The sequence below is a fragment of the Nycticebus coucang genome, chromosome 12 (assembly GCF_027406575.1).
Source record: "Nycticebus coucang isolate mNycCou1 chromosome 12, mNycCou1.pri, whole genome shotgun sequence".
In the NCBI taxonomy this organism is placed as follows: domain Eukaryota; kingdom Metazoa; phylum Chordata; class Mammalia; order Primates; family Lorisidae; genus Nycticebus; species Nycticebus coucang.
This window is the reverse complement of record NC_069791.1, coordinates 52,337,615-52,358,843: the sequence shown is the minus strand read 5'-3', so window position 1 is coordinate 52,358,843 and position 21,229 is coordinate 52,337,615. Positions and strand designations below refer to the sequence as shown.

Here is a 21,229-nt window from a genome sequence, read left to right as displayed (position 1 = left end):
ATGGGGAACCTAGGAATCTTAACTGGGTCAGAAACATGTCCTGGGATTTGTCAGCAGAAAGGCCTGAGATAAAAATTGTGAAAATGTTTCATAACTAAAATATAGTGTAAATGAAATGAATAGCAGTGCACAAGAATCCTTTCTCTAATAAGAAAAGATATATTAATGGTAGGAATATTTGTTTCTTGGTTCACTGAGTTGATTATCATTTAATGAGCAAAAGGGAAATGATTTATGGGTCAATGAATTAAAGTAACACGTTGTAGGAAAGGGAACTGGGAAGTAACTTAGAGATCATGATGTTTCTATGTAGGAATAGGAGGATAACTGAATATAAAGTTGAAGTCAATTACTTCCTCATTGATTATAGTGTCTAGAATCTCTGTTGATCTTTCTTTTTTTTTTTTTTTAATGTGGGCTTAGTCATGTGCTTTTCAGTCTGCCAACAATGGATTGGGCAATTTTCCTCATGGACTAGATTATATACAAGAAGGTGGCTCATTTTAGTTTTTAACATATCTATATATTTTTTCCCACAAAGCATTTCGGGTTGAGGCTTTGACTAATGCAGTCTTACCTGAGCAGGTCACTCCAGCGTCTTGTTCATGAGTACAATTATTCTTTCCCCATCCATCATGTTTGCAATCCCAAAGAGCTGATTCATTCCCACGACAAGAGACATGATCCATCCAAATGCGTCCAGAACCTGCACTGGAATTAGCCCATCCAGTGGCTCTGATAGCTGTTGGACATCCCAGCTGCCTACAGATCACAGAGACCTCTTCCGTGCTCCAGCCATTATTACATACTGTTCCCCACTCCTCCTGGAATTTTACTTCCACTCTACCACTGCACTTGTTTCCACCAGCCAACCTCAGCTCCTTATCTGTTCCTCCTGCAATAATGGGTTAAGATAGCAATTGGTTAAGGTCACAAAGAACAAGTGGAGGATTATTGCTTTAGACTATTTATTTATCCAAAGTCAGATTTGAGAACCACTGTGGTCCCATCTGTGCTACAATAGATTTCAATTACATGGTCATTCAACTGTAAATGTCAGTACCACAGGCTTCAAAATAAGCAATGATACATAACCCATAATGCTAAGTAACACAATACTATATGACATCTTTATTTTATGGCTGGATAGTCTTAGTAGTAGTAATTTACATAATCTCCCTGGAGGGTTTGCCAGTTAAATAAGATGCTACAAAATTTTATAAGGCTACATAAATTTCTCCAGAATCTTAAGATCAATAGAAAGTAGGCTGGTAGTAGATTTATGAGGATGAAAAGACCACTTGTAAAAAATTTAACACCATTTTCACACATATATGTAAATAGCATGAATTTTAAAAACAAAATTGAAATTTGAAACATCTACTTAAATGAAAATTGAGATTAAGATATTTTCCCATTATTTTATATCATAAAATAAACCTCTCTTCACTCTTCCTCCTCCTCCCAAATTATCTCAGCTACCTCCTTGTCATTATTTTAGTTGTTTTTGTTTTTTTTTTTGAGTCTCACTTTATCACCCTCAGTAGAGCTATGGCATCACAGCTCACAGCAACCTCCAACTCCTGGGCTTAGGCAATTCTCTTGCCTCAGCCTCCCAAATAGCTGGGACTACAGGCACCTGCCACAACCCCCAGCTATTTTTTTTTTGTTGTTGCAATTTGGCTGGGGCTGTGCTCGAACCCAACACCCTTGGTATATGGGGCCAGCACCCTAACCACTAAGCCACCGGTGCCACCCAATTTTTAGCTTAATTTAGGAAGTTGGTAGTCCCACCAGCCTTACTTCCCTCAATATATTATTTTTCCATTTTTTAAATTAAGTCATATGTTGACATTTGAATTTTGTTAATGTATTTCTAAAATTCCATCTTTTCCCAGTAATTCTGAAGTTTCTTCCCTTCCCTGTTTTTTTTCTTTCAGCTAGATATTATTACTAACCTTTAAATGAAATGAATTTTTTTCTTGTAAATTTATTTTATTTGGGGGGAAATCATACTAATATTTCTGTGTCCTATGGTTAGGTTTTTATTGCATACTTTTAATATCTAATCCATTGAATCTATGGAGCATGTTACCTAGTTTTTAGATGCTACTCAGCTTTCAGGAGAATTATTTGCTTTTTAATGATTCTTATCACAGTAGGCTAAGGCTGTAAGTAAATTTGCCAAAGTACTTACCAAGAGAACTAGTGATGAAACCAGCACTGAGAAATGAGACCACAGCAATAGTGAAGGGACTCAGGCAAATAAAACATCTTCTACAGTCTGTGAAAAATGAAAGAGGTCAAAAATAGAGTCTCTCCAAAAGGAGGCTTTGGAAAAAACCAGTGGTTTCAGAGGCTCAGGATTAACAAAGAAGGTCAACAGAGAACATTTCTTTCTAAAAGGCAAGACAGGCAGGAAAAATTCATACTGAGGATCACACAGTCTCAGTGGAATAGCTTTGAAAATGTTCATATTTAAAGGCAACCTAGGATCAAGCTTTAAAACATGAAAAGTTGAAAATTTATCTCTGAAACATAGTAGTGGGAAATTCTCTGTGCCTGAGATTTCTGCATTCCCAGACCTACTAGGTGTTCAAATGTTATGCCCCCATCTCCCATATTCACCAGATACACACCGCTCAAAGTCAAGTCCTATAAGGAAATAGACTGCATCTATCATGCTTACCATAGTTTACAGTACCTGCCAAATAGTAGCTGAACAATACATTGATAGAATAAATAATGTTTATGCCTGAAAACCAAAATATTGGACCTTATCACTTCTAGATATAGCATAAAATACTCCTTAATATTGTTACCACTACCATTTACCATTTCTCAGTGTTACTCTAATCCAACACTAATTTAAAAGTAAATATACTAAATGATTTTAACATGCCCGTGTAATTCATGAAATAGATTTTACATCTCTGAATTTCCTCTAGGTAATCAAGTTTCAGTCAATATTAATTTCTACAATTATTCATTTCATATTCAATAAAGTCGTTAACTTCATTTTCCAATTTAATTTCACCTTAGCAGTTTTATAAGATCAATGCCAACTTGGGTTCCTCTCTCATATCTTTAATTTTGAATCTATGGCAGGTTAAAGGTACTGTCATATAAGCTTAATGTCCTTTTTACAACCCTTACTCTCCTGATCCCAATCAATTTAAAATTATATCCATTAATGATCAGAAAAATTCTATATTCCTTTAAAGGGTAAATGTACAATAAATGAGAAGCTTTTACCAGCAGATCCAGAGTCATCAAGTAGCAACATTCTGAATTTTTCCATTCCAAAGTTTTATGATTTTAATAACTCCTAAATCTTCTTGTATTGTTCCATAGGAATTCTCTGCTGAAGAAGAGGACTGCCAAGAATTCTAACAATCACTTTGCTCTCACAAAAGTGGAAAAGCTATATATGGAGGTGGAGTCAACTCAAAAAGGGAAGTCGTTGAAAGAGCTGAGATTTCCTTTCATACTTGTTTGATCTTCAACATGGGATATGAAACAACCGAAAATGAAAAACATTTCCAACAGATTTACTAAACATAATAGGAAATACTCTCATACCGTTCTTGTTGAATTAAATATTTTTAATTTTTAATTTTTTGGACTAATATGTGAGACACAATAAAGTAGTAGTTGTTAAGTAGTTAAATTGTGTATTAAAACCTAAACCAGGCAAAATAAAGTTAAGTAATTAATGTTTTATTATTATATGTACTTTTAGTATTATTTCCATCATCGAATATCCCTAATGAGTAATTTTGTGTAGGTTGTCTGAAGAAAGCATTAGCATTTTGTTTTTAGTGGGGTATAGCACATTAATAGAATTAGTCATGATTATTACTAATCCCACGAATGGTGAAATAAAAATCAGCAAAACATGGTTTGAGCTCTGAATAACTTACATTCAAGTAAGAGAAACACATGCATATAATAGCAATAATAAACATAAGTTTAAAACATAGGTTTTAAACATAGGTTTTTCACAGGCTGAAAAATAAAAGTCAAAGTGGTCATATCTACTGGAAAAAACAGTAAAACTCCTTTTTGTGTGGAAAGACTTAAATTCTGTCTTGAAAGTTAAGAAGAATTTTGCCAGAAGGACAAAAGACAAAGGGGCTTAAATTGTAAGAAAGAGCACATACGAACAAATATATGAATATGAAAATATGGAAACTCAGAAGAACTAACAGTTCCTCATACCATTTATATTGTTAGGCATTAGTGATGGGCAATACATGAAAGAAATATTTCCAAGCTTCCAAGGAGACATTCACTATAATCCAATCAACAAGGACACCTGGTTTCCTTCCATTTCTTAGGCATGACAAATATCTCCCTGCCTAGTGTTCTTTCTCTTTGTGCTTCCTACCAATACTTTCTCTGAGCTAACTCTTATTCACGCATACTCTATTTCTCAGTTAAAACATCCTTCACTAGGAAAAATAACTCTAACCCTTAATTACACCAAAAATAGGCACTCACACTAGCCTGTACTTACATTTCATGTTTATTGTTTATCCGATTTACTAGTCTTAAGATTCCAAGAACTATCTTCTTTCCAATAATATGCTGATGGTAGACACTCGATAATACCTATTTTTTGTTGCAGTAAGTGTTGTTGGTAATGTTGTTTTTGCTGAGGTAAACAAGGGCTACATGAAGAAAGGTTTTATACGCTGAGCCTTTGAACTTGAACTTTACATTGTAGGCAAGTAATTATGTTAATGATTTTAAAACATAGAAATATCAAGATGTTTTGTCTTTTATCTACATCATCTTAGTGGCAATGGGGAGAATGATTGGTGGCCAGGATAAAAATGGGAATGAGAGCAAGTGTAACACAGTGAAAGTGAAGTGTTATATCAAATATCTAGTAAAGATATAAGAAGAGTCTAATTGTAAGAATGTTGCAGAGGAATGGGAGGAATAGATTGCTGCAAAATTAAAAGGATAAATGAAGAAGATATTTTTGCTTCTATGCAAGATGAAGAAAGAGGAAATACATTTACCTTCCCACCTGAAGCAACTAAAAACAAACAGAATATGTGAAACGATAGCTTTCAAGACATTGGATATCAGGCAGCAAAGGACAGTGATCAATGAGAGATGAGAAGCTGAGTCCCATGATTGGTCTAGTTTACAGCCTGGAGGGAATTTCTAGGGCACTATGGAATAGGGAATCCACAAAGTGACCAGAGGAGTCACAGAATTGGGAAGAGGGAGTTGGGAGTCTGGGAGACCAACATGGCTAGAATTCACCAGGAGGAGTCCCATATGGGAGACAGATGTAGGGTGGGGGAAGAGAAAGAGAGAAAGAAGGAAAAAGAGGCGAGAGAAGAAGTGAAGAGAGACAGGGAGGCCCCTTTGTGTATTCATTCAGCTGATTGCTGATCAAAGTATAAGTGAGGAAATTACCTAAGCTTGAGGAAAAAATAATGAAAGAATTAGAGTTAATCCACAGGGGCAGGAATAGTAACTGTTGCCTTTATCCAATATAGAAAACTCATAATTCATGAAGCACTGGGTAGAGTTCACTCAAGAATCGTGCCACAGGGTATGAAATAATTAGCTGTTGACTACATGCTGCTCTGATTGTCAGGTGTGGGGATTAGATGTCAGGTCTGTGTTCCCTGGTTCTTAGTTCCCAGTACTGAAGGATGGTTTCTGGTACTGAGTGGACAGAATAAATAAATAAATAAGACAAAATAAATAAGACAAACAGACATAAGCAAGCTGAGTAGTAGGATTAAGTAAGCACAGAGTGTAGAAAGGATTGTACGCTCTCAAAGTTGGTAGAGAACAGACTGCTCCAATAAGGAACAGCAGCCACCCAGGCTTAGGGTCTGTCCTTTTATGTTAATCTCTAATATGTTAAGCTGGAGGTGGAATTTTCAGGGAAAGGAGTACAGAATACCCAGAACTGGGACCCCTCCCTTTCCTGACCTTATAGGGTAACTTCCAAAGGTTCAAGGGTTGCCATAGCATTTGTAAACTGTCATGGCACTGGGGGGTGTGATTTTTACTACACTAATGAGGGTAGTTCATTAGGGACACTGTCACCTCAATTGTGCACATGCTCCAAAGACCCTCTTTTGGGCCTTGATCAAATCTACACTTTGTGGTTTTCTACCTCTTTCTGGATGGTCCTTAGAGACTCTCTATCATAGACCTCATAGACCAAACATCTGTTCAGTCCTTGGAAGCTCCCTTGACATGCCATTTGTTCCTTCTTGTAAGCCCCCTCTGGTCAATTTGTTCCTCCTATTGTAGACAAAGCATCTCCTAGTGGTAAGAACCCTCCCATATTGCTCACCATGCAGAAAGCCAATTACTGAGACAATGAGGATTATCAAGGAGGAAAGAATTTATTTTAGAGGATATGTCAACTTGGAGGGGGAAGCACAGACTACTTCAATCAGCCTCTTCCATTAAAAGGGTCAGGAGGTTTTTATGGAATGAAAATGAATAATGTATGAGGGGAGTGAACATCATTACATGTTTGGGGTGGAGTACAGTGCACACAAATGCAGTGAGGAATCATGCTAGTACATATATCCCGTGAACAAAAATGGTGGGTAAATCCCTCTCCAGGGTGGTATTTTTTTTTCAGATCAGGGTTTTTATTTTTGTTATTAAATTGTAACTGTACATTTATGGTGTACAATGTGCTGATTTGATATACAATGTGGAATGCTTACATCAAACTGATTAACATAACCATCACCTCACTTATTTATTTGGTAAGACATTTATACTCTACTCTTAATAATTTTGAAATGTACCATTGCATTGTGCACAATAGGTAAGGTCCCACCAAATACCCTCCCTCCTCCAGACCTTCCTCTCCCTTACCTTCTCTCTCTTTTTCCCTCCTATCTGGACTGTAGTTGTGTTTTATCATTTGTATGAATGTGTAAGTGATTATATATTTTTTCATGATAGTATTGAGAACATTGGATACTTTCTTTTTCATTCTTGAGACACTTTAATAAAAAGAATATGTTTCAGTTCCATCAATGTAAACATAAAAGATGTAAAGTCTCCATCATTTTTTATGGCTGCATAGTTTTCCATGGTATACATATACCATAATTTGTTAATCCATTCATGGGTCAATGGGCATTTGGACTGCTTCCATGACTTGTCAATTATGAACTGGGCTGCAGTAAACATTCTGGTGCAAATGTCTTTGTTGTAAAATGATTTTTGATCATCTGGGTATATACCTAGTAATGTAATTGCAGGATAGAATGGTAGGTCTACTTTTAGTTCCCTGAGTATTCTCCAAAGAGCCACTGAGTCTGCACATAAGGCTAAAATAATGAACAATATTAACACCTAGCTCATTAGCTTTATGTGCAGACTCAGTGTCTCTTCAGCACAATCTGTAGATTGACATATTACTTATCTTGTCTTTTTCTAGACAAACAGTGATGTAGTTGTCTCAGGGCTGCAAGGATGTTCTGCTCTTCTTGGGGAAAAAACTCAAAAAGAATTGCATTAGGGCGGCACCTGTGGCTCAGTGGGTAGGGTGCCAGCCCCATACACCAAGGGTGGTGTGTTCAAACCCAGCCCCAGCCAAACTGCAACAAAAAAATAGCCAGACTTTGTAGTGGGCACCTGTAGTCCCAGCTACTCAGGAGGCTGAGGCAAGAGAATCACCTAAGCCCAGGAGTTGGAGGTTGCTGTGAGCTGTGACATCGCAGCACTCTACTGAGGGTGATAAAGTAAGACTCTGTCTCTTAATAAAACAACAACAACAACAAAATTGCACCAGTGGATAGAAAATTACAAAGCTCTGCTCAGCAGTTACTGAGACCTCTCTGTCTCTGTTTTCTCTAAGACTCCAATTGCTAGGTCACTGGTGCTAACACTTAATGTTACAGTCCTGTCAATTTGAAGCCATTTAGCTGCCTGCTTCAGGCCATATGTGAACCTTGAAAACTCATTTGGAATAAGAAGGAACTAAGATACTTGTGAATTATAAAATTTTGGTTGTGGAGCTAGTTACATTAGTGCCATCTGCTTCTCTCCCTTCTACCTCTAGCTAACATGATCCTATCTAACAAATCTTAAAAACAAGACTTAAAGTGTCAAATTGTTTCTAAGTATCATCACATGTTCTAGACTAAATCTCAAAAACACTTAAAAAAAATAAAAATAAGAGGGAGGGGCAAGATGATGACCGAGTAACAGCTTCCTTGCAACTGGGCATGGTGAGTCTGGGGAGACAAGAATCATCCCTTAAGCACACAGGGAGTCAGTGAGAGACTTCTATACCCCAGGAGGAGGACAAAAGCAGTGGAAAACTGGCAAGTGGTTGCGTGTGTTCGTTAGGTCTAATCCCACTGGTAGCTGTAAGTACAGCAGCAATGAGATCGCAGACTGAAGGCTCTCAACTGTGAGCTGTTTTGGTGTTTTTGGATGTGGCACCCAGTTGAACTGCCTTGGGAGAGCTTGGGCAGGAGTGTGGAGAACTTTGGGCACTCTCTAGGGCCCCAGACTGAGCTGCTGAGCTGGATGGAACTAATAGTGTTCGGCTATGGGCCATGAGGAGCCATTGTGAGAGAACTGCCCCAGCAAGCTCTGCCCTCAGGGTTGCAGAGCACGGATTGGGTGGGTTGGAGCTAGCAATCTAGTGACTGAGCAGCCTAAAGGTGGAACTGAGCCAACTTACAACCTTAGCCCTAAGGGGCAGAGTGAGACCATTTTTGGCACACTGGGACTCATCAAAACCCTAATCCAGAGGCATGGCAACTTAAAGAGCAAGAGGAAGTGAAAGGAAAATTAGGGCAAGGAAACAGATAAAAAAAAAATCACTCATGAGGAAGAATCAGCAGAAAAATCCTGGCAACATGAAGAACCAGTCCAGAGCAATCCCACCAAGGGACCATGAGGTAGCTACTGCAGAGGATTCCACCTATAAAGAAATGTTAGAAATGGCAGAATGGGAATTTAGAATACACATGATAAAAACAATGAAGGAAATGATGGAAACCATGAAGAAAACTGCTGATAAAGTGGAAAATAACCAAAAGGAAATCCAAAAACAGAATCAAATAAGAGGCGAACAATACGAAGAATATAGAAAGGATATAGCAGAGCTGAAGGAACTGAAGCAGTCAATTAGGGAACTTAAAGATGCAATGGAAAGTATCAACAACAGATTAGACCATGCAGAAGAAAGAATTTTGGAGGTAGAGGACAAAGCTCTCAGATAGTTAAAGAGGCATAAAAGAAGAGAGAGAAAGCAGAATGTTCACTGACAGAATTATGGAACTTTATGAAGCATTCAAACATACAAGTTATAGATATCCCAGAGGGGAAGAAGAATGCCCCAGGGGAATGGAAGCCATACTAGAGAATATTATAAATGAAAATTTCCCAAATACCGCAAAGATTCTGACACAATCCTTTTAGAGGGATATCAGACCCCAGGTTGCCTCAACTCTAACCGAGCTTCTCCAAGATACATTGTGATGAACCTGTCTAAAGTCAAGATAAAAGAAAAGATTCTTCAAGCTTACTCTTCAAGGAGTAAGCACCAATTGACCTACAGAAGCAAATCCATCAGGGTGACTGCAGACTTCTCTAATGAAACTTCCCAAGCAAAAAGACAGTGGTCATCTACCTTCAATCTACTTAAACATAACAATTTCCAGCCCATAATTCTATATCCTGCTAAGCTAAGCTTGAAAATTGATGGAGAAATCAAATCATTCACTGATATACAAAAATTGAGGAAATTTGCCAAAACAAGACCAGCTCTACAGGAAATACTTCAACCTGTTCTACACACTGACCATCACAATGGATCACCAGCAAAGTAAGAACTGAGCAATTAAAGGACAGAAGCTAACTTCCACACTGATGCAAAAGATAAAACTAAGCAATGGACTCTTACAAAAAAAGATGAATAGAACCTTACCACACTTATCAATTATCTCAATAAATGTTAATGGCTTGAATTCCCCACTGAAGAAGCATAGATTAGCTGACTGGATTAAAAAACACAAGCCATCCATTGCTGTCTGCAGGAAACGCACCTGGCTTCAAAAGACAAATTAAAACTCTGAGTTAAGGGTTGGAAGACAACTTTTCAGGCAAATGGAATTCAGAATAAAAGAAGAGTTGTAATCTTATTTTCAGATACATGTGGATTTAAAGCAACTAAAGTCAAAAAAGACAAAGATGGTCACTTTATACTGGTCAAGGGAAAAATACAACAAGAAGACATTTCAATTCCAAATATTTATACACCAAATTTAAATGTTCCCAGATTCTTGAAACAGACCTTACTCAGTCTGAGCAATATGATATCTGATAATACCATAATAACAGGGGACTTTAACACTCCTCTTACAGAGCAGAACAGAGCCTCTAAACAGAAATGAAACAAAGATATAAGGGACTTAAATGAGACCCTAGAACAACTGTGCTTGATAGACGCATATAGAACACTCCACCCCAAAGATAAAGAATATACATTCTTCTCATCACCCCATGGAACATTCTCCAAAATTCATCATATCCTAGGCCACAAAAAGAACTCAACATAATCAAAAGAATTGAAATTTTACCTTGTATCTTCTCAGACCAAAAGGCACTAAAGTTGGAACTCAACTCTAACCAAAACATTCAACCCAGAGTAGGGACAAGATGGCTGACTGAAGCCAGCTTTCCACAGAGGCTCCCATCCAGAAGGAGATCTAAAGGACAGAAATTTAGCAAGTAACCTGGTGGATTAGAGCTGCACCAAGAGAGAAGGTTGAAGAATGCACATCAACCTCACTGAGGTAAGCTGCAACCCCAACGATACAAACAAAAGGTACAAAATAAATCACCAAGTGTATGGGAGTACCCTCCCCCATAAGAATGGCTCAGAGTGCCCCACAAACAAGTGAGCAGAGTTCAAAGGTCCTCCCACTACACTCCACGGGAGAGACCCTCTAAAAACTGTACCTACCTCCACTACTAGGGTGCCATGGTGCTCTCCTGACAGGCATAAAACTGTATAAAAAAATATATATTCCCTACCTACAATTCTGAACTCCCAGCACTCCCCTCCACTCTCACTCTGAGGTCTGGAGGCCAGTCCCCCAGAAGTCCAGATTCTTGGGTGATTGCTTGAGCGGTGTGGACAGGGCCTGGACTGCAGCTGGTCAGTGCTGATTCTGTGGCACAGGAGTGAGGAGAGGACGGTCGGCTGAGAGGGAACCATGCTGGAGCAGCGGGGACCCGAGGCACAGAACACCAGCCACTTTTGGCAACAATAGGGCTCACCCCTGGATATTATAAAGTCACAACCCCTGTCTCTCTGGGAAACCAGAGAAGGCCGGGCATCTTCTCAGGTGGCAACCTCCACAGAACAGATTGGGGACGGAAACACAGGCCACATGAGTAAAGGGTTTGCCTGAGGCACTACTGGCCTCGGTGGAGCACGGGGACTAGAAAATACATGTGCAGAGCTGGAAAATTCCCAGGGCTGGGCTGACCCAGAGGACCGCTTTACTGAGCCTAAGATGTACCCAGCCCTCAGGGGATCGTCAACCTATAGACAAAGGAAGGCAGGAGGCTAGAACTGACAGCTAACCGTGCTGCGAATACATGGCCTAGGATGCAGGTTCTGGAAACTCAAAACAGCTTCTCTTCTGCAGGGGAATGTAGCAGGGACAGAAACAAATTCCCACAAAGTTGTTCTGTTCTGTCAGTAACATAAATCAGGGGTGGGGCAGGATATGACTGAACACCCCCCCCAGCATACATCAAGCTCCTGAGGTTGTCAGGCCTCACCTCCCCCTGCTAGATAGAGGCAGAGAGCAGCAGCATGGCTCAGCAGACATAGATTTCCTTGTGATTCAGGCAGGTGAAAAACCCTTAAATATCTGCTCATTGGAAGCAACTGGGTCACAGCCCTGAGGGGTTATCAGTGACTGGGTGTGACAGAGGTGCAAGGTGGGAAGGAGGCATCAACCTTCCCAGACTAATCTATTTGATGGGTGGGTCCTCCTGACTTCACGGAGCACCACAGCAAGTCATATCTGAGTTGTCACCAGACCCCTGTGATCTAGTTGCCAGAGACCTTTTTTAAACTCTCTCACCTGAGACAGGTGCTGGGTGAGACAATTGATTTGGACCATTTGAACTGAGCCAATCTCCGGAGGACTATCCAAGTGATGCCCTGGGTGTGTGCTTGAAGGAAGGTTTGATTTTCCTTTTCCAACTGTTACCTGTGGGGGGCAGGGTGACTTAATTCCTGGTATTTCTCCACAGCTGAGACTTCAACCCAGAGTAACTGTTTCACTAGGGTCGGACAGAGACCAGATGAAAACAAGACAGAACCACTTAGCCCCACCAGACCAAACAGGTCCCCAGTTTCTCAGGCCATAGCACTGTAATGGTCTTCGACAAAGAGCCAGAAGATAAGTCAAACAGTGTAAAATAATCATGGAGCACAATTAGGGGAAAAACTCTGGTAACATGAATAACCAGAATATATCAACCCCCGCTCCCAAAGGAAAGATATGGCAGATGTAACTGAAGATCCCATTCATAAACAGCTGGCCAAGATATCAGAAATCGAATTCAGAATTTGGATTGCAAACAACATTAATAGAATGGAGGAAAATTTGGAATTAGAAATTTGAGGAGCAATTCAAAGGTTGTAATTAGAAATTCGAGGAGAAATTCAAAAGTTGTCTCAAGAATTTAATGAATTTAAAGACAAAACCACCAAAGATTTTGACGGACTGCAGCAAGAATTTGCAGCCATCAAAGATCTGAAAAATACAGTAGAATCCCTCTGTAACAAAGTGAAGCAAGCAGAAGAAAGAATTTCTGACATTGAAGACAAAGCTTTTGAATGCTCCCAAACTCTCAAAGAGGAAGAGAAATGGAGAGCAAAAACGAATCATTCTCTCAGAGACCTCTGGGATAATTTGAAGAAGGCTAATATCTGCCTCACTGGAAACCATGAAAGTGATGAAGTGGCTTTGCAAAGCACAGAGGCCCTTCTCCATGAATTTATGAAAGAGAATTTTCCAGACATGCCAAGAGATTCTGAAATTCAGACAGCAGACAATTTCAGAACCCCAGCATGACTCAACTTGAATAAGACATCCCCCAGGCACATGATAATTAACTTCACTAAAGTTAATACGAAGGAGAAAATTCTGAAAGTGGCCAGATGTAAGAAATCCATTACCTACAAAGGGAAGAATATTAGAATGACTGCAGATCTCTCTGCTGAAACTTTTCAAGCCAGAAGAGGGTGGTCATCGACTTTTAATCTTCTGAAACAAAATAACTTTCAACCTCAGATCCTGTATCTAGCTAAACTGAGTTTCATTTATGATGGAGAAATTAAATACTTTAATGACATTCAGATGTTGAAGCAATTTGCCATAACCAAACCAGCTCTTCAGGATATTCTCAGACCTATCCTCCATAATGACCAGCACAATTCTCTACCACAAAAGTAAACTCACACAGAAACTTTTGATCAAACTGCAACTTCCACAGTGGTGAAAGAATTGAAAATGTCCACTGGACTTTCAAAAAACTCGGTACCCAAAATTTTACCAGAAATATCAATATTCTCCATTAATGTGAATGGCTTAAACTGTCCTCTAAAGAGGCACAGATTGGCTGACTGGATACAAAAACTCAGGCTAGATACTTGTTGCATACAAGAATCACATCTTACTTTAAAAGATAAATATAGACTCAGAGTAAAAGGATGGTCATCCATATTTCAGGAAAATGATAATCAGAAAAAAGCAGGTGTTGCAATTCTATTTGTAGACACAATAGGCTTTAAATCGACAAAAGTAAGGAAGGATAAGAATGGTCACTTCATATTTGTTAAGGGTAATACTCAATATGATGAGATTTCAATTATGAATATTTATGCACTCAACCAGAATGCACCTCAATTTATACGAGAAACTCTAATACAAATGAGCAACTTGATTTTATCCAGCTCCATAAAGTGGAAGATTTCAACACTCCTTTGGCAGTGTTGGATAGATCCTCCAAAAAGAAGCTGAGCAAAGATATTTTAGATTCAAACCTAACCATCCAACATTTGGATTTAGGAGACATCTACAGAACATTTCATCCCAACAAAACTGAATACACATACTTCTCATCAGCCCACGGAACATACTCCAAAATCAATCACATCTTAGGTCACAAGTCTAACCTCAGTAAATTTAAAGGAATAGAAATTATTCCTTGCATCTTCTCGAACCACCGTGGAATAAAAGGTGAACTCAGTAACAACAGGAATCTGCATACTCACACAAAAACATGGAAGTTAAACAAGTGATCCCATTGCAGGCTGGGCAAGGGATTTTTAGAGAAACTTCTCTGAAGAAGACAGGTGCACGGCCTACAGACATATGAAAAGATGCTCATCATCTTTAATCATCAGAGAAATTCAAATCAAAACTACTTTGAGGTATCATCTAACTCCAGTAAGATTAGCCCATATCACAAAATCCCAAGACCAGAGATGTTGGCGTGGATGTGGAGAAAAGGAAACACTTCTACACTGCTGGTGGGAATGTAAATTAATTCATTCCTTTTGGAAAAATGTTTGGAGAACACTTAGAGATTTAAAAATAGATCTGCCATTCAATCCTATAATTCCTCTACTAGGTATATACCCAGAAGACCAAAAATCACATTATAACAAAGATATTTATACCAGAATGTTTACTGCAGCCCAATTCATAATTGCTAAGTCATGGAAGAAGCCCAAGTGCCCATCGATCCATGAATGGATTAATAAATTGTGGTATATGTACACCATGGAATATTATGCAGCCTTAAAGAAAGATGGAGACTTTACCTCTTTCATGTTTACATGGATGGAGCTGGAACATATTCTTCTTAGTAAAGTATCTCAAGAATGGCAAAAAAAGTATCCAATGTACTCAGCCCTACTATGAATCTAATTTATGGATTTCATATGAAAGCTATACCCCAGTTATAACCTAAGAATATGGGGAAGACGGAGAGGGATGGGAGGGAGGGGGAGGATGGGCGGAGGGAGGGTGATTGGTGGGATTACACCTGCGGTGCATCTTACAAGGGTACATGTGAAACTTAGTAAACGTAGAATATAAATGTCTTAACACAATAACTAAGAAAATGCCAGGAAGGCTATGTTAACCAGTGTGATGAAAATGTGTCAAATGGTCTATAAAACCAGTGTATGGTGCCCCATGATCGCATTAATGTACACAGCTATGATTTAATATATATATAAAAAAAAACATTCAACCCCACACAAAGTCATGGAAATTAAACATGACAGTTGTGTGCAGGAAGAAATAAAACAGGAAATCATTAACTTCCTTGATCATAACAACAATGATGACAAAGCTACCAAAACCTGTGGGATACTACAAAAGCAGTTTTGAGAAGAAAATTTATCACTTTAGATGCCTATATTTGAAAAACAGAAAGAGAGCACATCAACAAACTCACAGCCATCTTATGGAATTGGAAAAAGAAGAACAATCTAAGCTTAACCCCAGTAGAAGAAAAGCAATATCCAAAATTAAATCAGAGATCAATGAAATTGAAAACAAAAGAATCATTCAGAAAATTTATGAAACAGGGAGTTGGTTTTTTGAGAAAATAAATAAAATAGATAAATTTTTGGCCAGACTAACTAGAAATAGAATAGTAAAATCTGTAGTAAACTCAATCAGAAATGATAAAGGGGAAATTACAACTGATGCCACAAAGATACAAGAGATCATCTCTGAATACTACCAGAAACTCTATGCCCAGAAATTTGATGATGTGAAGGAAATGGATCAATATTTGGAATCACAGCCTCTCCCTAAACTCAGCCAGGAAGAAATAGTGCTCCTGAAGAGACCAACTACAAGCACTGAGATTAAAGAAACAATAAAAAATCTTCCAACAAAAAAATGCCCTGGTCCAGATGGCTTCACACCAGAATTCTATCAAATTTTCAAGGAAGAGCTTATTCCCGTACTGCAGAATTTTTTCCAAATAATTGAGGAGGAAGGAATCTTCCCCAACATGTTCTACGAAGCAAACATCACCCTGATACCAAAACCAGAAAAAGACCCAACTAAAAGGGGGAATTTCAGACCAATTTCACTAGTGAATATAGATGCAAAAATTCTCAACAAAATCCTAGCCAATAGGTTACAGCTTATCATCAAAAAAGTCATACATCATGATCAAGTGGTTTTCATCCCACGAATGCAAGGCTGGTTTGATATACACAAGTCCATAAACGTGATTCATCATATTAACAGAAGCAAAAATAAGGACCATATGATCCTCTTAATAGATGCAGAAAAAGCATTCGATAAAATCCAGCATCCTTTTCTAATTAGAACACTGAAGAGTATAGGCATAGCTGGCACATTTCTGAAACCAATTGAAGCTATCTATGACAATCCCACAGCTAATATTTTACTGAATGGAGTAAAACTGAAAGCTTTTCCTCTTAGAACTGGAAACAGACAAGGTTGTCCTCTGTCACCTTTACTATTCAACATAGTGCTGGAAGTTCTAGCCAATACAATTAGGCAAGACAAGGAAATAAAGGGCATCCAAATGGGAGCAGAGGAGGCCAAACTCTCCCTCTTCACTGACAACATGATCTTATACTTATAAAATCCCAAAGACTCAACCACAAGACTCCTGGAAGTCATCAAAATATACAGTAATGTCTCAGGACATAAAATCAATGCCCACAAGTCAGTTGTCGTTGTATACACCAATAACAGTGAAGATGAGAAGCTAATTAAGGACACTACTGCCTTTACCATAGTTTCAGAGAAAATGAAATACCTAGGAATATACCTAACAAAGGAGGTGAAGGACCTCTATAAAGAAAGTTATGAATCCTAAGAAAGGAAATAGCAGAGGATATTAACAAATGGAAAAACATCTGGGAAGAATCAATATTGTTAAAATGTCTATACTTCCCAAAGCAATCTACCTATTCAATGCTATTCCTATTAAAATACCAACATCATAGTTTCAAGATTTGGAAAAAACAATTCTGTGTTTTGCATGGAACCAGAAAGAAACCTGTATAGCTAAGGCAGTTCTTAGTAATAAAAATAAAGCTGGGGGCATCACCATACCAGATTTTAGGCTGCACTACAAAGCCATAGTGGTCAAGACAGCATGGTACTGGCACAAAAATAGAGTCGTGGACATTTGGAATTGAATAGAAAACTAGGAAATGAAACTAACATCTTACAACCACCTAATCTTCAATAAACCAAACAAGAATATACCTTGGGGGAAAGACTCTCTATTCAATAAATGGTGCTGGGAGAACTGGATATCCTCATGTAAAAGACTGAAAATCGACCTACACCTTTCTCCACTCACAAAAATTGATTCAAGGATAAAAGACTTAAATTTAAGGCATGAAACAATAAAAATCCTCCAAGAAAGCATAGGAATAACACTGGAAGATACCGGCCTGGGGAAAGACTTCATGAAGAAGACTGCCATGGCAATTGCAACAACAACAAAAATAAACAAAAGGGACTTCATTAAACTGAAAAGCTTCTGCACAGCTAAGGAGACAACAGCCAAAGCAAATAGACAACCTACACAATGAGAAAGGATATTTGCATATTTTGAATCAGACAAAAGCTTGATAACTAGGATTGATAGAGAACTCAAATTAATCCACATGAAAGAAGCCAACAATCCCATATATCAATGGGCAAGACACATGAATATAACCTCTAAAGAAGACAGATGAATGGCTAACAAACATATGAAAAAATGTTCATCATCCCTATCTATTAGAGAAATGCAAATCAAAACCACCCGGAGATATCATCTAACCCCAACGAGAATGGCCCACATCATAAAACCTCAAAACTGCAGATTCTGGCATGGATGTGGAGAGAAGGAAACACTTTTACACTGCAAATGAGTACAACTTTTTTAGAAGGAAGTATGGAGAAATCTCAAAGTACTCGATCTAGACCTCTGATTTGATCCTGCAATCTCATTACGGGGCATCAACCCAAAAGGAAAAAAGTCCTTTTATCATAAGGACACTTGTACTAGACTGTTTATTGCAGCTCAATTTACAATCACCAAAATGTGGAAACAGCCCAAATGCCCACCAACCGAGGAATGGATTAACAAGCTGTGGTATATGTACACCATGGAATACTATTCAGCCATTAAAAAAAGGGAGACTTTATATCCTTTGTATCAACCTGGATGGAAGTGGAACACATTATTCTTAGTAAAGCATCACAAGAATGGAGAAGCATGAATCCTATGTACTCAATTTTGATATGAGGACAATTAATGACAATTAAGGTCATGGTGGGGAAGGGGAGAACAGAGAGAGAAAGAAAGAGGGAGGGGAGGGGAAAGAAAGAGCAGGGAGAGGGAAGGAAGGAGGGGGGTGGGGCCTTGGTTTGTGCCACACCTTTTGAGGGCAAGACACGATTGCAAGAGGGACTTTGCCTAACAATTAAAATCAGTATAACCTGGTTTCTTGTACCCTCAATGAATCCCCAACAGTAAAAAAAGAAAAAGAATGAAAATAATTTAAAATCCAGCAAGGTTCAATTTATAATGCCTGAAAATAAACAAAATACTGCCTAGTTCTGTAGTTGGAATGTTTGTGTTTTCCCAAAATTCACAGTGTTGAAATTAAACACTCCTGAGGTGGCAGTATTATCAGGTGAGGCCGCCGGAGGCTGGGGTGGGGGATTAGGTCATGAGTGTTGGGCCCTCATGAATGAGATTAGTATGTTGGGGGAGTATTTTGGTTTTTGTTTTGGGAGGGTTGGGACAAAGTCTCACCCTATTACCCTGGGTAGAGTGCTGTGGTGTCAGATTATAGCAACTTCAAACTCTTGGGCTCAAGAGATCCTCTTGCTTCAGCCTCCCAAACAGCTAGGACTACAGGTAACAGCCACAATGCCCGGCTAGTTTTTTTCTATCTTTACTAGACATGAGATCTCACTCTTGCTCAGGCTGGTCTTGAACACCTAAGCTCAAGCAATCCACCTGCCTCAGCCTCCCAGAGTACTAGAACTATAGGCAGGAGCCACTATGCTTGAGATTGATGTGTCACAAAAAAGACCCCAGAGAGATTCCTAGCTCCTGTCATGTAAAGTACAACAAAAAGATTTTGGTCTATGAGCTAAGAAGTAGGCCCTCACCAGACACTGAATCTGCCAGCACCTTGATCTTGGACTTCTCAGCCTCCAAAACTACAAGAAATAAATGTATATTTGTAAACCTTTCAATACCAATCATAAACCAAAAAACACAAACCCAAATGCAGTAATCACAAATGGTGAATCTTGAAAGATCAAAATCTCTAAAGTCTAAAATCCCTTACATCTGAAATCCTGAAAATCACAGTCCTGAAATATTAGAATTCCAAATATTAAAATCCTGAAAACCAAACTCCGGGAAGGGATCAGTGTGTATTTTGGTTGTGTATAGGATAATTGCTTCATGTTAGAAGGAATTATTTACTTGTTATTGTCTTTTTTTGTTGTTATTGTCTTTATTTGGAAATTAAGTATGGCTTAAGAAGACCCATGTGGATGACAAGAGGTAGACTTGTGGGCTTAATTTTAGGTGTCAATTTGACTGAATTAAGACCTAGAAACCTGGTAACACATTGTTTTGGGTGTGTCTGTGAGGGTGTTTCTGGAGATTAGTGGGTGATTCTGAGTGGACCAGATGGGGAAGATCTGCCCTCCATGGTGGCCAGTGCCATCCAATTTCTGTCCCAGAGAGAACAAATACAGAGGGTGAGTTGTCTCTGAGAACTGGGACGGACTTTTTTCTGCTGCCTTGGACATGAAGATCTCCAGGCTTGCTACCCTTTCGGCTCTAGGACTTACACCAATGGTCCCCTAGATCTACTACATATGTTGTAACAATATGTAGCAACAATAACAACATTATAGATTTTATCTGGTGCCTATCATCTGACAAGAACTTATGGATGTCTTGTTGAAAAGAAAACAGTTCCTATTCTTGGTATCCTAAAACTAGCAAGTAAGATAAACAATAAAACAAGAAGTATGATTGGGAATCTTCATAATTATAGGCTATTGTGAATGCCATATTTTCTAGTTAAGGGTTAGAGTTATTTTTCCTAGTGAAGCAGTATTTAACTGAGGAAGGAAGCCATGGGCTCCCTTGGTTCTTAGGCCTTCAAACTTGGATGGAGCTACCCTGTGGGCATCCTGGGGTCTCCAGCTTGCAAACAGCCTGTGTTGGAACTTCTTAGCCTCCATAATCACATGAGTCAATTCCCCTAGTAAATCCACTCACACATATCCATATACATGTCCTACTGGCTCTGCTTCTCTGGAGAACTCTGACTAATACAGATTTGGTATTAGGAAAAACAAATATCATTCCTCCTTACTGTATTACTTACAATATAAAGGAAGAGTCTATGAAATTGTCCCCTGGCAAAAGGCTGTGATAAGTTAAGTATACAAAGCTGCTTAATGGTGAAAGAAAAATGTGAAAGCTAATTATCATTGGTACTGTGAAAGCAGAAAATTGCTTAATTGCAACAGCCAATCAATAAACCAGACTTTCAAATGAACAGAGTATACTTACAAAATTTGTAGACCACAATTGCTTTCCAAATACAAGTTCAGGGAATGCTTCAAAGATTATAGAAGTGAAAATGTAGGTGAAAAATGGAAGAAATCTCCTTGCCAAATTATTTAATTATGTATGACTTCTGCCCTTTGACACATAGTGCCAATTTGCTGTTGTATGCATTTTATCTTGGCATCATTTCCAACACTGGAGGCATAAATTATGTAAAAACTTTTCATTTGTTTTTTTGCAAATTGGGCTCCAGGAAAGTGCATTATCACAGTGTTGAGTTTGTGTGTAAACAATGCACAATTATGTCAAAACATTGAACCTTCTCAATAAATAAAAGATGTCTTTTGTACATCTGCATTTGTGAAAGATAAAATTTCTCAAGATATCATCTCTTTGGTCAACTGCATACGTGGTAGTGAATCGTGTCAGTTTTTGGTCTATCTCATCGAACCGTTTAAGTTAGTCTTCAAGTTATTTTAGGTGACCACAGTACGTAGTTGGATGCACAGAATTACCAACAATAGTTAAATGGGTTTATATTTCTTTGTGAAGACACTTCATCTCCTCTTAACTC

At 38.5% G+C, this 21,229-nt stretch overlaps 1 protein-coding gene across 1 annotated transcript in view; it reads right to left on the bottom strand.

The window, feature by feature from the left end:
• Window positions 1-3,392, bottom strand: part of CD163 (CD163 molecule) — a 55,267-nt gene extending 51,875 nt beyond the window's left edge. The window contains exons 1-3 of the mRNA XM_053555767.1: window positions 3,256-3,392; window positions 2,198-2,284; window positions 578-895 (exon numbers count right to left, since the gene is read on the bottom strand). Of these exons, the coding sequence (XP_053411742.1) occupies window positions 578-895; window positions 2,198-2,284; window positions 3,256-3,301 (451 nt within the window). The 5' untranslated portion in view covers window positions 3,302-3,392. The remainder of the gene's footprint in view (window positions 1-577; window positions 896-2,197; window positions 2,285-3,255) is intronic.
• Window positions 3,393-21,229: the final 17,837 nt, after the last annotated feature.